The sequence below is a fragment of the Dermacentor albipictus genome, chromosome 9 (assembly GCF_038994185.2).
Source record: "Dermacentor albipictus isolate Rhodes 1998 colony chromosome 9, USDA_Dalb.pri_finalv2, whole genome shotgun sequence".
NCBI lineage: Eukaryota > Metazoa > Arthropoda > Arachnida > Ixodida > Ixodidae > Dermacentor > Dermacentor albipictus.
The window spans coordinates 3,902,732-3,916,880 of NC_091829.1; the positions used below are offsets into that span (position 1 = coordinate 3,902,732).

At 44.5% G+C, this 14,149-nt stretch overlaps 2 protein-coding genes across 11 annotated transcripts in view; one reads left to right on the plus strand and one right to left on the minus strand.

The window, feature by feature from the left end:
* Snp (Snipper) overlaps positions 1-8,353 on the minus strand; it is an 84,996-nt gene extending 76,643 nt beyond the window's left edge. For 3 of the 6 annotated variants that reach the window (XM_065437358.2, XM_065437361.2, XM_065437364.2), the window contains exons 1-3: positions 8,201-8,353; positions 7,794-7,944; positions 5,560-5,664 (exon numbers count right to left, since the gene is read on the minus strand). In XM_065437358.2, coding sequence (XP_065293430.1) covers positions 5,560-5,664; positions 7,794-7,944; positions 8,201-8,310 — 366 coding nt within the window. In that variant the 5' untranslated portion in view covers positions 8,311-8,353. The other 3 variants (XM_065437362.2, XM_065437365.2, XM_065437359.2) reach the window with 2 other exon arrangements.
* Positions 8,354-8,480: 127 nt separating this feature from the next.
* On the plus strand, positions 8,481-14,149 carry LOC135906126 (uncharacterized). Of its 5 annotated transcripts, XM_070524765.1 has the most exons (4): positions 8,481-8,836; positions 8,968-9,217; positions 10,967-11,041; positions 11,106-14,149. In XM_070524765.1, the coding sequence occupies exon 4, from the start codon at positions 13,199-13,201 to the stop codon at positions 14,054-14,056; it is 858 nt and encodes a 285-aa protein (XP_070380866.1). In that variant the 5' UTR covers positions 8,481-8,836; positions 8,968-9,217; positions 10,967-11,041; positions 11,106-13,198; the 3' UTR covers positions 14,057-14,149. The 5 variants fall into 5 exon arrangements, with proteins under 5 accessions (XP_070380866.1, XP_070380865.1, XP_070380869.1 ...); XM_070524764.1 differs by having other exon boundaries at positions 8,481-9,217; XM_070524768.1 differs by having other exon boundaries at positions 8,481-9,217; positions 11,110-14,149.

The following is a 14,149-nucleotide window of genomic DNA, read 5'->3' on the forward strand; positions in this document are numbered from 1 at the left end:
CTCGTGCCTTCGGCTACAAAAGAATAAACCACCTTTGTGAGTGTCAGGCATGTGGCATCTGGGTTTTAATGCAATTGCACTGAGTGCCCGCAAGGCTGATTATGTCAGCGAACTTAACTAGCGTCTTATATTTCCAGAAATGTAAAACAGTAATAAGAAGCTGTCAGAAATAACAAGTTGATAGAACGGACGAAGTTAACACCAGTCAACAGAAGAACACCCATATAATTCATAATTGCTGACCAGTCCTGACTGACCACTAAATTGTACAGCCCCCACTGTATGGTGCAGGCTTGTTAAAAAATAGAAAGAACAATGGATGTCGCTAAGGTGTTTCAACTGTGGTTTCAGTGCACCCAACCAGCCATTCACTACACAGAGAGAACCACAAAGGTACGGGCGAAACCATAACAGGAGAAATTTCTGTCCGTGGCCTGCTTCATGGTGAACTGCGTGTAAAAGGCGGCCTTCTGCTAGTGAAAGTACAGAAGATGCGTCAGAACTGTGAACACTAAATTAAATAAATTCTGGAGTTTTACATGTCTATACAATGTCTCATTATGAGGCTTGCCATAGTGGGAGACTCCAGATTAATTTCGTCCACCTGGCATTCTTTAGTGTGCACCCAATGCACGGTACAGGAGCATTTTTGCATTTCCCCTCCATCAAAATGTGGAAGCTGCAGCCGGGAATTGAACCTGCAATCTTGGGCTTAGCAGTGCAATGTCATAGCTACTAAGCCACCATGGCAGGTAACTGTGAACACATGCGTGTGCGCACACAGGTGCTGTGCCCATACCGTTTCCTTTTAACAGCTTCACCTTTACCACTGCCAAACCCATGCACATTCCTCTACTACGAGAGAATATGGCAGTTGTAAAGGCTAGTGAATGACACAAATTAATTCTTTCTCTGTGGAGAGAACAGGTACAGGAGAATTATGACAACATAAAATTTTTGATGCAATTCTTGGAGCACCATCATACTTGCACTTCCTCCCTGGTAGAAATGAAAGAAATGTAGATTGTGGACAAGAATTTTTCATTTAAAAACAGCCTTGCAGGCCAGCTGACTGACAGTCTTTTGCAAGTGGACTATATGTGACCATTTCCACAAAGTGCAAAAGGAAATGGTACCTGCATGAATGAAGAGCTTGCCACAGAAAAATGCCACATTTTGCTGTCCCACACCTCTTTGCAGCTTTCCTAACACTGACATTCTAATGTTCCTGTGGTGGTCAACTTCTAGCAAACAGCCCACAAGCACCCGTCGCTATATGCTATGATTGCAGTACTACTCACACAGTATAAATTATCATGTACAGTAGCCAATCTGGCCTCATTAATATCCATTCATAAATCTGTCTTGCGTGCGTTTTTCTGCCTCTGCTGAACTGTATGCCTACAACATTCTTTCAAGGTGAATTATTGTTTTTAAGTCAACAGGAAGGCAAAAGTTTTCATGCCCAGTAACACCATTCCATGGACGCATAAAAATATTGTGCGATAGGCCACCCGTCTCAAGAAAACTCATAACTTGCAAGGAAAGCTACATTGCCAACACATGCTGGTGTTTGGTCACCTGCCCAATGCTGAAGACAGCTGCCACCAGCAGTGCTGATCAATGCTGCTCTATGGTACCCCCTATCCACTTCATGGAGCCTATAAGTAATAAAACCTAGTGATTCACCACAACTTACTACCATTATATCTGCTCAAGAAGAACTAGTCCGACATTCTAACAAAAATGCATACGTAATCATAATTAGGGCATATTTTTCATGCTGCACAATTTCAACTTTTAAAGCTGCATTATGCCTCAGAAAGATGTCCACCCTCCTTTAAGTTACAATCCATAACTTTCACAGAGGGTGGTGGTACCACAGTTTATGAACCAGCAACACTACTATCAGCCTCTGGAGAACGGGTTACCTGTGCGTTTTCAAGCACAGAAAGAAGTGCATGCTATTTGTCTGTCAATGTCGTCTCAAAGTGCAAGATATGAGGGGAAGTCAAAAAGCAAAGGTACTTTTGCAATTTCTCGCACTAGGGCTTGGTAGCACTGCTAGAATCTAGCGCTGAATTAGTGTCGTCTGCAACACTTCTATGGAACGTGTAACTTTTATTCCTGCCTTAGTCGTTAGAGTGTAGCAGACTGTTAAACATGGCAGCTCCATTGCCGATCTGCACCAAGGAGGAAATGAGGGTGGCAGTGATTTGCTTTTTGTATGCAGGTGTTAAACCTGTGGAAATTATCTGTCAAATGCAAGCGAAGTATGGTGACAGTTGTTTACTGTGAAGCAAGATCTACGAATGGATAGAGTGTTTCAAACAGGGAAGAGCTTCTTTATGCGACAAGGAAAGATCAGGCAGGCCATCGACATCAACAACTGAGGACAATTTGTAAGTTGTTAAGGGTGTGGTGATGGAATACAGACGAATCACAGTAGACGAAATTGGCAATACTTTACATATGTATCAGTCATGGTTCAGCATATTCCATCTTAATGACAGGCTAAATTTTTAAGAAGTGTGCAAAAGGTGGGTCCCGAAAAAATTGTCAGTTCAGCACAAGGCACAAAGGTTGGACATCTCTCGTAAACATTTGGCTTGTTATTGTAGCGAGGGAGATTGATTTTTATATCAAATTTTTACTGTAGATGAAACTTGGGTACACCATCACGAACCCGAAAGTAAGGCTGCGAGCATGGTTTGGAAACACTCATCACCAGAAGTTAGGAAATTTAAACGTCAACCATCAGCTGGTAAGATTATGCTAACACTATTTTGGGACATGGAAGGTGTGGTAGCCGTTCGTTTCACTCCAAGAGGCGAAATTGTGAACAGTGAGAATTATTGTGATGTGTTGCAAACTAAACTGAAACCTGCAATCAGATCCGAATGTCGTGGAAAACTGCGAAAAGGTGTCATCCAGCAGCAAGATAACGCTCGGCCACATTCTGCCGAATGGATGGCCGAAACAATAACGGTGTTGGGATTCAAATTGCTGGAACACCCACCGTACAGTCCAGACTTGGCTCCAAATGATTGTCACATGTTTGGACCATTGAAGGAAGCGCTTAGGGGAAGAAGACTTGCAACCGATGCAGAAGTCAATGATGCGGCGCAAAATTGGTTACAGGTGCAACCCAAAAACTTTTTTTTCAGACTGAATCAAAAAAAAACTTGTGAAACGTTGGGCAAAGTGCGTTAAAGTGCAGGGAGGTTATGTAGAAAAATAATGTATGTTTCATTTTCTATCATTAGTTTAGATGTCCCTTTTTCAAAAGTCCCTTTACTTTTTGACTTCCCCTCATATTTAGAAAAAAAAAAAAAGACGTTGGTTTAGCATTAAACTTAAGAAAAAAAAAATCTAAGATTGAGTAGGACAAAAAGAAAGCTGCACATGGCCACCCTACACAGTGCGGCTCATATATATAGATGCACCATGGAAGGTGTGCATTCAAAATGCCTGTCACATTATTTGGCATTTGAAGTGCAAAGAAAATACCCTTCCTAGGAAAAAAACCCCAGGCACCAGATAACCTGCAGTCACTGTATCCTCGCCCTTTTGCCACCCATGACCAGTAACATTTGTTTTCTCCTTGTGTTCTTCAAAGGCAGAAAAAGCAAGATTTAAAAAACAATAATAATAAATACTTGATCTTGTATGGCTTTTGTTCGATTCTGGCCAACCTCCTGTCAGTGTTTCGAGTCATTTTTTGATCAAGGGAATGTAACCAAGGTACATCGATGAGGGTTGCTACATAAGCTTGTTGGTATGATAGGGACAAAGTGAGAGGCATATTAGCTCTTTCCCTACCATGGGGAAAAAGGCATTTTTTGAAGAATACGTCAGCTTGTTTTTTCCTGAAGGAACTACTCCATTCAATGTTTTATGTAATACATAAACAAAAAGCAGAATGAATGCACTTTCTACGCACGAAAGTTTTATTAACAATATGTATGTCATAAAAAAGATATAAATTTCCTGAATCAAGCTTGTGGGATAAAAGTGAACAAAGTTTGTAAAGACATGCTTGTATCTGTTAAGAGATATACGTAAAAAAAATAATAAGATATACAAAATGTATTGTCGTCTAATAGGCACTATCTCCAAAAAAATCAAAATTTTTCGTTCAACAGGTATTCCACTACAAAAATTAAACTGCAAGCACTACAGTTGGGCGTGCCGGACTGCAGCCGCCGATGTTCCAGGTTGGTTTGCGTCGGCATCGCTCTCGGAGTCAAAGTCCGATAAAAAGGCACCATCCTCACACTCGCTGCTGCTTGATCCATCTATAAAATCAGCCGCAGATGCAGCGGAATCAAGACATCTGCGATCTTTCAAAGCATGTGCGCCACTCCCAGAGGCGGCCATGTTCGCTGCCAACCCAGACTAAAATAAACAGTTATTATGAGCCACAGCAAGTGCAAAATGACACACTTTATTATGGAAGCTAGAAACAGCAAAATTTGGTGCCACATGCATCAGTAAGCCGTCAATTTCATTATCCATAAAAAAGCTGGAATATGTTCATACGCATTGGACGTATAGCTTCTATAATCAGTTTGACCTCAAAGTTGTCTGCGTGTGGTTTCTCCAGTTTTGTTTGTCTACCCAGCAGAGTGCACATGTCCTACGACATCTTGAGGGCTATAAGCATGGCTATGAAAACTAGAAGTAATACCGTAGTTGGAAGTTAGCACTATGTGTTGTCTAATGTGCCTTTCTGTGTCCCTGTCGTTCTGCCTGCACTATAAAAATGTATAAGGCACATCATCAGCAAACAAATACCTACGCAGTCGCATTTCTGTTTGCTTACGAAGTGCAAAGCACAATTACTTTACTGGTTTCTTTATTAAATGCTAATTGTACTTTATCTTTTTCTTCATACTTTCACAGTTTTAGATACACTGCTGCAAAGCACACCAAGTTCAGCAGCCTTCAACCACCACTGAACTTAACTTCATGCTAACAAAAGCAACAGACTGCTACATATTTATGCAAATCTTAAAGGACCCCTCACAAAGCTTGGGCATTGCAAACAAACAAGCAGATCACATTGATCACCCAGTGGTGAGCATGTCTGCAAATTACGAAGTGTGGCACAAGAACGGGTGAAATTTCAAACACAAGGCTGCCTGCCCTTTCTCTCAAAGAAGCTGCACTTCATACGAGACACACTGCCTGCAACGTCCCGGACCAAGACACGTGACTTTAGTCAATCATCCAATGTGGAATGCGCAATGCCACCACTGGTAATGCGCTGCACAGTAAAAAAGGAGAAGGAAGAAATAGCAGCAGATCCAATGAATTCGGATCTATATCAGTGAAGCTTTGTGCGAGTGCCTAAGGAGTCAAAACCGTTTACACCTACCCACCCACACACCCACACACCCACACACAGATTATAGCAAGCCTTTTGTTAAGCGGAGTTTGCTGACTACTAGCGAGTACGACGAACACTTTGAACACCTCATGGCTTCAGAGGCAGAATAAGCACACATACATTGAATTCGAATTTATTCAATCTGCAAGAAGCATTTACTTCTTTACCGTGGCGCCAAGGATGTGCAAGACAAGCTTTCTGGTTCTTTCTTTTTCTTTCCCCCACATGGCCGGTGCTGCCGCTGCGGGGGAGGCGAGCACCATCTGGTGGAGCTGCAAGGAAACCAACGGCATGCGAGCTCCACAGGGCTTGGTTGGCCTATTTGACAAGGGAACGGCCAGGCCGCAGGTGCAGTAACGAAACCCAGCAAGGTTCGCACAGAAGAAAAGCCTTGCTTTTAAAAAAAAGGAGGCGGGGTTCATCACGTGAACAAGTTGTGGTGCCTCGGCTCAGGGTGTCAGAGAAGGCAGGGAAAGAATGTTGCTTGCAGACACTAGTCGAGGCAAAGGGGGAGAGAGTGTCTCTATGGACAGTGACGTTCATCTCCTGATGGCATGGTAACAGGAAAGTTGAGTTTCTTTTGTCTCCTCCAATAATTAACAAATATGAAAAATCATTTCAGTATAACATTCCATTTACAGCGGCTTACAGCTTCTAATCTATAAGCAAAATTTGCAATGGGGCCAGACATGATCTGACATTTTCGACTGGCGATTTTTTTTTTACATTAAATGAGGATCCAAATGCTAGAAAAAATACTGGCGAGCGTCAGAGTGCCCTAAGTAATTTGCTGTAGCACTTCTTTCTATGAGTCAGCTTCAGTACCTAGAAAGTGCAGGTGTCCATGAGCTCACACGTTTCTGTTATTGTTGTGGCCGTCACACATGAGTAAAGCCAAAAGAAATATTCTATGTACTCCATTAAAAGCAGCTGAATTCATAATCAAATTTTTGTTTTGACATCTTAGCGTTTCACTACCTATACAATAAAATTGCACAGACCCAATGCAAAGTTGGCATTTAAACAAATCAATGCTTTTACATTATATTTAGGTGTGTTCTTAATGTCAGGCAAGGTCACTCTGAAGGTCGCACACAGCATTCATTAAAGCTGCAAATGCGTGACCGGCACTGAAATACAGAAACTGTTAGTTAAAAGCCAAAATGTTAATATTGTTTGCACAATGTAATGTCTTGGAACATAGAACTGGTGCCTACAATTATACGACTGGTGCCTTTTATACAGCTGATGAATATGAAATGTTTACACAAGTAGTATGTACACTATACACGGAGTTCCGAGGGTGATAATCTTAGAGTGGCCACTTTCAAAAGGGGGCACAGCAACGAGGCCAATGCAAGCACACGCAACCACTGCACATGCTTGCATGAGTTTTTCATTGTGTTTGCACAAAGAGGGAGTACACGGTGATGGCGGTAGGCTGCTGAAGGTAGGCCAGTGCGTGTAGTAGTACAAGCCGTACTTGTGCATGGTTATAGCATCCTACCCATGAGCAAAGACGTGGCCAATCACACACCCAATACACAAGACATGATAGCAAACTGTTTGAAAGCATGTTGAGAGATGGCTTTCAGTTTGAGGCCGTAGGTCTTCATAAAATATGAGGATGCACATGTTTCTAAAGATTAATGTAAAGATCAGTGGCATCATCTTGCCTTGGTCATTGTCGTAACACAGAATTGCAATCAATGGGGCAAACTGAACTAAACGCTGCTGTTCCTTGGTTTCCGTTTCTCTGCATGCTTTTCTTTTTCTGAGCAAGTTTCTGCTGAACAATCCCTCCCGAAAGGCAAGGAAAATCATGAAACTGCACAACCTACAACTTAATGGCTTGTTTTACACATACCTGCTTTTACGACAATTGTTTCTTAACCTTTGTAACCAAGCTCTGGTCTCTACAGATTATATGCAGAAAGGATACTTATTTTTAATCCAAGAACTTACCATTCGTAATCAGCCACGGACTCGCGCTGGTTTACCGCTCGTGTGTGTGTGTGTGTGTATATATATATATATATATATATATATATATATATATATATATATATATATATATATACAACCAACAACCGCCAGCACCAAAAACCTTTACAAGGGGGTTCAGTAATGTGGAAAGTTGGGCTAGTTGGTGATTATCATCATACGTTGGTGGTGAAGCAGCGCACTGACAAGGCGAAGCCAGAAGCGAGCGTCGTGTACATCTTGTGTGTCTTCACCTTGTTTTTGTCAGTGCGCTGCTTCACCACCACGGTACTCTACAGAGGCTTCTCACCACATTTGCTGACAGTGTTCATGGCGCGATACCGAAAAACCACTAAAAAAAGCCTCTGGAAAGGCTTTCTATGGTACCATAGTGCACAGCCAAAGTTATTACGCGCACCTGTGGTGTTGGCACCCCTTTCTCCGCGCTGCAGGTGGCCTCAAAGTCCAGCAACAGGAAGTAATCGAAGGCCTGTTGGGGCAGTGTAGCGCAAGCCGAGAGGTACGTTGGCGATGCCAGACGGGACATTTGTCTCTCCGGCAACAGATACCTACGGAATCATACATGACTGTAGTTCCAGTGGGAACAACCGCATCCGGGCGATGAAAAGCGAGGCACTGACCTGCTGCCACCGGACCGCGGGGCCGCATGCACGGTTTTACTAAACAAAAGCGATGCGTAACGGGTGGCAGCGCACCGTAGGGCCATTCAAGCTTTCACATACACCCGAGCCACAGCCATGACCACGGCATACCACCACAGAACTACTACGAATAAACAACCAACTTAGAGAAGAGAAACTGTACCTTTCGCAGTGGTTCGAAACATAGAGTTTCTCAATGTAATGAGAAACTCTATGGTTCAAAAATAAGCAGCGGTAGCAATTTTTGTAGGAAACTCTATGGCGGTAGCGCATGGAACTTACTTAGGTGGACGCCAGATGACGTTGCTCAATCCGGAAACGGAAGTACACTTTTTTTTTAGAACAAAATCTAATATGGCCGTTTTTCGCCGGTAGCGTACGCCATAGAGTTAGTAGAACAACTCTAGAGGAAAAGCTGGGCCGGAAAAGTGGGAACCTCTAGGGCGCCGCCCTGTTGCTACTGGTCAATGTGGCCAGCGCAATTACTATTGAAAAAGCTGAGAACAAGTACAGTTCACCTTATGCTTTGTCATCTAAAAACGCATACCTGATGGCTTTATGAAGGCGGTACGTTAATATTAAGTTTACAGAAAGCGATCGCTAAGTCCGTGACTTATGAAAATCACGATGTACGCATTCATGCAATAAAAGATGACGCGAATTTCGGTTTCGAATCTGTTTTTTGGATGCGTAGTAGTTTCGTTTGACATGCGATCGCGCGTCGACATCGGACGCTATGGCACACTCGTGCCTTATGTGCCACCGAAGCCCCGAAGTGGTCTGGCATATACCTTCACATGTAAGTAAACGAATGTATCTCCTTGTTGAGAATATCACGCGAGTAGGCAGCTCTTGTGGTACATCACAATCGTTTGAGAAGCGTCACAGTAGAGCATTTTTCTGCATCCGGAGCGGTGTTTTTATTTGCAGGTTTCCCTTCAGTAGGAAATTGCTGGACAGGCGGACCAGCGCACCGGAATTGTACTGGCGAAGCCACAAGCAACTCAAAGAATCTGTTTAATTGTTGCACTTTGAACAATCATGCTTCTACAAAGGCCACAGCAGATCAACAGCCTGACGCCGAGTATTTCTGTGCCACGAAGTAATCAAGAGGCGAGTGCCTAATGCGGACGAAATCGAGTGCATCGAGACTTAGAACGACAGAAAGCTGAGCTAGTTGGTAAGGATTCATTATGCAAAACAGAGGTGAGGCGTGCAGACAGGACACAAGAGTAGAGAAGTGGGCGGCGCTCGTGTTGTTTACTAAATACTCTACTCTTGTGTCCTGTCTGCACGCCTCACCTCCGTTTTGCATAACGAGTGCATCAACCCACATATTAATAGCGTAGGCATTTTGTTAACTGTGCAATATTTTCAACACTTCCTTGCATGCCATTTCATGTGGAATATCTTTTCTGGTCACAAATATGTGCAGCGAATCTATTTGCATGATCGACTCCGGGCCTGTTGGACCGTTCACTTGCACTTGATGCTGAGTCTTTTACATGTATCCATAAACTGCAGATGTGCACATCAGATCCCTGCGAGCATTTTCAAAATTCAATTATTATAGACAACAGGCACATATGCAATACTGACATAATCTCAAATACCACTAAGCAGCTGGGACACATTTTTGTTGACCATACTCGCAGGTAAAATAATTGTACATCATGTGGACAGCTCCAGCTCATTTTCCTTAAGTCAGTGTATACAAGGGTTATGCAAAAATAATTTTTTTCTTGCGAACCGATTATTTTGCTGTATAAGCAAGAGAACCCACCACGTTAGTGTAACGTATCTTGTGCATCACACTAATATGTGCTTTCATTTACCAAGTGAGATGAGTTACTTTTATGGCTCATTCAGTCATATCACACTGCAAGCTGCATTCATCAATCTTCGATTGGATTTTGCAAATGTTTAATGAAACATGTTTCCCTTTTATGCAGATATGCAATGGCAAGCCCTTCCATGTGTTCCAAAAGTAAAATTTAAGCTCTAAATTAAATAAGATATTTCTAGTCAGAAACAAGCAAAAATGGTGACTGCAGAGTATCAGAAGCCCAAGGTACAGAAATGATGAGAAGTGTCGAATGATTTTAAGGAAAGAGTCGTATTTGAAAATGCAAGACTCTTTAGTGGAGGTCAAGCAAGTCAATATAGGTAGAATACTCTGCAAAATTATGCGAGTGAGGGGATTTCGAACAATGGGTCAGGAAATGCATTGTTTTTCTGCAAAACAAAAGCTGATTGCCATTGCATAAGTCACTTTAGCATCATGATAAATTCAGAAATAAACCAAAAAACAAGACACCCAAAAATAAAAAAACCATTTAATGATATTCCAGCAGAACTTTTTGTTGGGCTAGTTGGTGCATATTACTGAAGTACTATAGCGCCATACAGACGACACAAGAAGAGGCACGAACATAAGCGCTCGTCCGTGTGTCGTCTGTTTGGCACTACAGTACTTCAGCCATTTAATGATGCTCTCTCCACACTGGGATAAACAAAAACAAACACATCACATCTAATGTGGACATATCAGATGCCTTGTGAAACACTAAAGGAACAATTCAGTTTCGAGCTATGGCACTTGCCGCATAGATGTGGGGTGGCCTTGCACCAATAGTGATAGTTACCACTGCATTTACAAATTGAAAGCATTCGTGCAGACAAGGATGATTCTTTATATTTTTGGCTACCACTTCAAATGCATCCACCAAGTGTTACAATGCTGCATGCAGCCATACTAAGGATCTCGCAACAACACCTGCAGGTAAAAAGCAGAAGCAGTCAAAGTGCTGGTGTGTTCTGGACACTATGTTTGAAAACTTTTAGGCAAGAAGAGTGCAAGAAGCAGACATAACTGCATTTAATTCCATAATTCCCCATTTAAATGGCCTTTAAATTTCTTTTTGCTTAGACAATGCCTACGCCTAGCCACAGCAGCTCCCTCATACAGACTCCACAAACCAAGAGGCCGTGGAGGCAAATGCAGGTAAGAGACAATAAGCAATAGCACTGGTATCGACATTCATCTAATTTCTTTTTATTTCATTTAGGCAGCCAGCACACCTCGAACAGCCACCTTGACTGCGGGTGTGTCACCCTAGTCGCCAAGGAAACATTTGAGGGAAAGTGACAGGCAATGTGAACAGCCACTTCTCCATGTAAACAATACTCTTTCTCTCGGATGAATCCTACGCCTCACCACGCCAGCACACTTGTGCACAAAGATGCCGCAGAGGCACGTGCAGGTCAGAGGCAAGAAGCAGTGGCACTGGTGTCGACATTTACCCAATTTCTTTTTCTTGCACTGAGGCAGCCAGCACACCTCGAACAGCCACCTTGACTGCGGCTGTGTCAGTAGATTCCTGTTGTACATATGCTCATAATAAACTTCAGTAAACCTGAACTTCATAATAAACTTGAAGGCAAATGGGACATTGATGCATTGTATTTTTGAACATTTATTGTACACATACAATACATGTTATACTTTGCAGTGCTACAGAGCGTATTTTGAAGCTTCCCCCTATATTTTGCACCTTTAATTACGTATGTGTTGTGTGGCCCTCAATGCAGTTCATGTTGTAGCAGCTGCTTTGTCTGTGTATCGCACATTGGCTTAAGCTCGTGATATCCACATACTTCTCTCACATATACAAAATAAAGTTCTATGTAGTCCTCAGTGTTACAACAAAAAATGAAAGTAAACAATCCGATCGTGGAATTATGTTTATTACAGTGATTCCTACGACAGTTACTGAGAAGTTGACAACTTGAACTGGTCAATCGGTCCATAGCCGCCTCTATTTTTCAAAAATAAAGGAGGCTATGATCCGTCATGGCAAGGAATTGTATGTATACATAAAAAAAGGGGGTATGTGTGTGTTCGTAGTGGGGGTATAGGATTAGGGCGGTACGAAAAAATGTACCAACACCGTCCTCTAGACCCATTCCGTTAAGGTACCGTAACAAAGCGTATTATGCATAAAGTTCATACAACCAACTCTGATATTACTACAGACGCCAGGCGACGCGAGCTACATTTGTCATGATGCATTCGCGACTGCACCGGATGCCCTCCACATTATTCTCGTTAATCGTACTCACTGCGCCGAGGCAAAAGAAAGACAATGGGCGCAGGTGCCTTTAAAGTATCTCGACCTTGCGAGGCACGGCTGCGCGTGCCTGGGGAGCTGTCCGTGCGAACACTCCCTGGCACACACCTGCCTCGGCGGCCCCAACCTACGTACCGTTCTGCTTCGAGCTTTGATCCCCCCACTGTCCCTCGGGTGCCCTGGAGTTCCTGCGCCGCCTGCTCTACTATCATCTCAGGTGCTCTCCTGAGACTTCCGTTTGTCGGTTACATGTGCCCTACAGCTGGATCATTACTTATAATAATAAAAAACCCGATCTATCGTCACGACGATAGATCGCGAAAGCGGCTTTTGCAACATACCGCGCCCGTGCGAAGATAATTACGGAACGCCAACGAGGAATCTGACCACAGCTTCGAGCTCGTAACGTCGTCGAGTGACACTCCTGCAACAGGCGTGACCGCTGAAAACCGCATACCGCCAGAAACTTGAACAGGATCATCCCTCGGTTGCATAACTGCCAGCTGTACGGCCAACATGGACCACACCCACACCATCCCGCAACATAGAATAAAGAACCGACTTATAAAGCCCAAACACACGGCTGCACGCACACATCACAACTGTAGCGGCGCGGCGATGGAGCTGCGCACCACCCCCGCAGCCATAAACAACTCCGCGGGGCGTCCCGCGGGCCTCCCGTAAGCGGACCTTCGCGAGTGTTGGACACCAGGCACACGGACACATGATCCGACTCACTGTGCCGAACGTCGTGCGCGAGCTCCCTTTTCTTGTTACTGTGTTTACTGCCTTCCTTTCGCACTAGGTCCGTGCACTGCACTTCTCTATGCTCCTTTTCCCTCTTTTCTCCTCTCGCTCTCTAAAGCCCTCGCCACTTCCGGCGCGCTGCGCGCGCCCGCTCAATTCTCTCTTTTGACAGAATAAACTAGACCTTGTTACCGAAAAGACGTGTGTCCGTCTCGTTTACCACGGCTCTACAAAGTGGTGACCCGTAGTTTTCTTCGCGGCACTGCCGAAGTTATTGTGGAGCCATGCACAGCAACGAGATGCAACCAGACACTGAACTTACGGGCACGACCGAGCAACAAGACGTCTCTTCAGTTTCCATCCGACTCCCACCATACTGGGACCGCAACCCTGCAGTTTGGTTTCTTCAAGCGGAATCGCAATTTATTCTCTCTGGCGTTCGCACGGAACAACGCAAGTACCACCTAGTTGTTTCGGCACTGTCGCCTACTGCTGCAGAAGAAGTTGCCGACCTGCTTTCTGGACCGCCTCCCGCCACTCCATACAGCGATCTTAAGGCCGCACTTCTCGAGCGCACAACAACATCGCAGCGATCCCGCATGCAACAGTTGCTCTCCGCAGAGGACTTGGGAGACCGTCGGCCAAGCCAGCTCCTTCGCCGTATGCGACAGCTCATGAGCGACAACACAACAGTAAGCGATGACCGCCTCCTGCGGGAACTGTTCATGCAGCGCCTTCCAGTAAACGTTCAGATGGTACTCGCTACAGCCACGGTGATGGACCTCAACAGCCTGGCCAGCTTGGCGGACAAAGTCACGGAGGTGGTGACGCCAGCGGTGTGCAACGTAACATCATCAAGCACCACTGCGAGTTCAGCCCCGCAAACATCATCCTCCGCCGATTCTCCCATCGACGTGCTCTGCAATCGCCTTGATCAATTAGTTTGTGCTGCGGAGCGTCATCGCACTTCACCCCGTCACGGAAGGTACCGCAGCTCGAGTAGATCACGGCGTCCAAGAGAAGAACGCTCCCGGTCTCAAACGCCACCACGGGTATGCTTTTATCACCGCCGCTTCGGGCAGGAGGCGCGCCACTGCCTCCGTCCTTGTGCATGGCAGGGAAACCAGCCGGCCGACCTTTAATGGCGACAACCGGTCAGGGCCAAAGCAAAAGTCGCCTATTTCATGTCATGGACAGAACCACAGGCCAGCAATGCCTGGTGGACACCGGGGCGG

Excerpts from the sequence above, each read along its gene's own strand:
- LOC135906126 (XM_070524764.1), top strand. The coding sequence starts at position 13,199 with ATGCACAGCAACGAGATGCAACCAGACACTGAACTTACGGGCACGACC.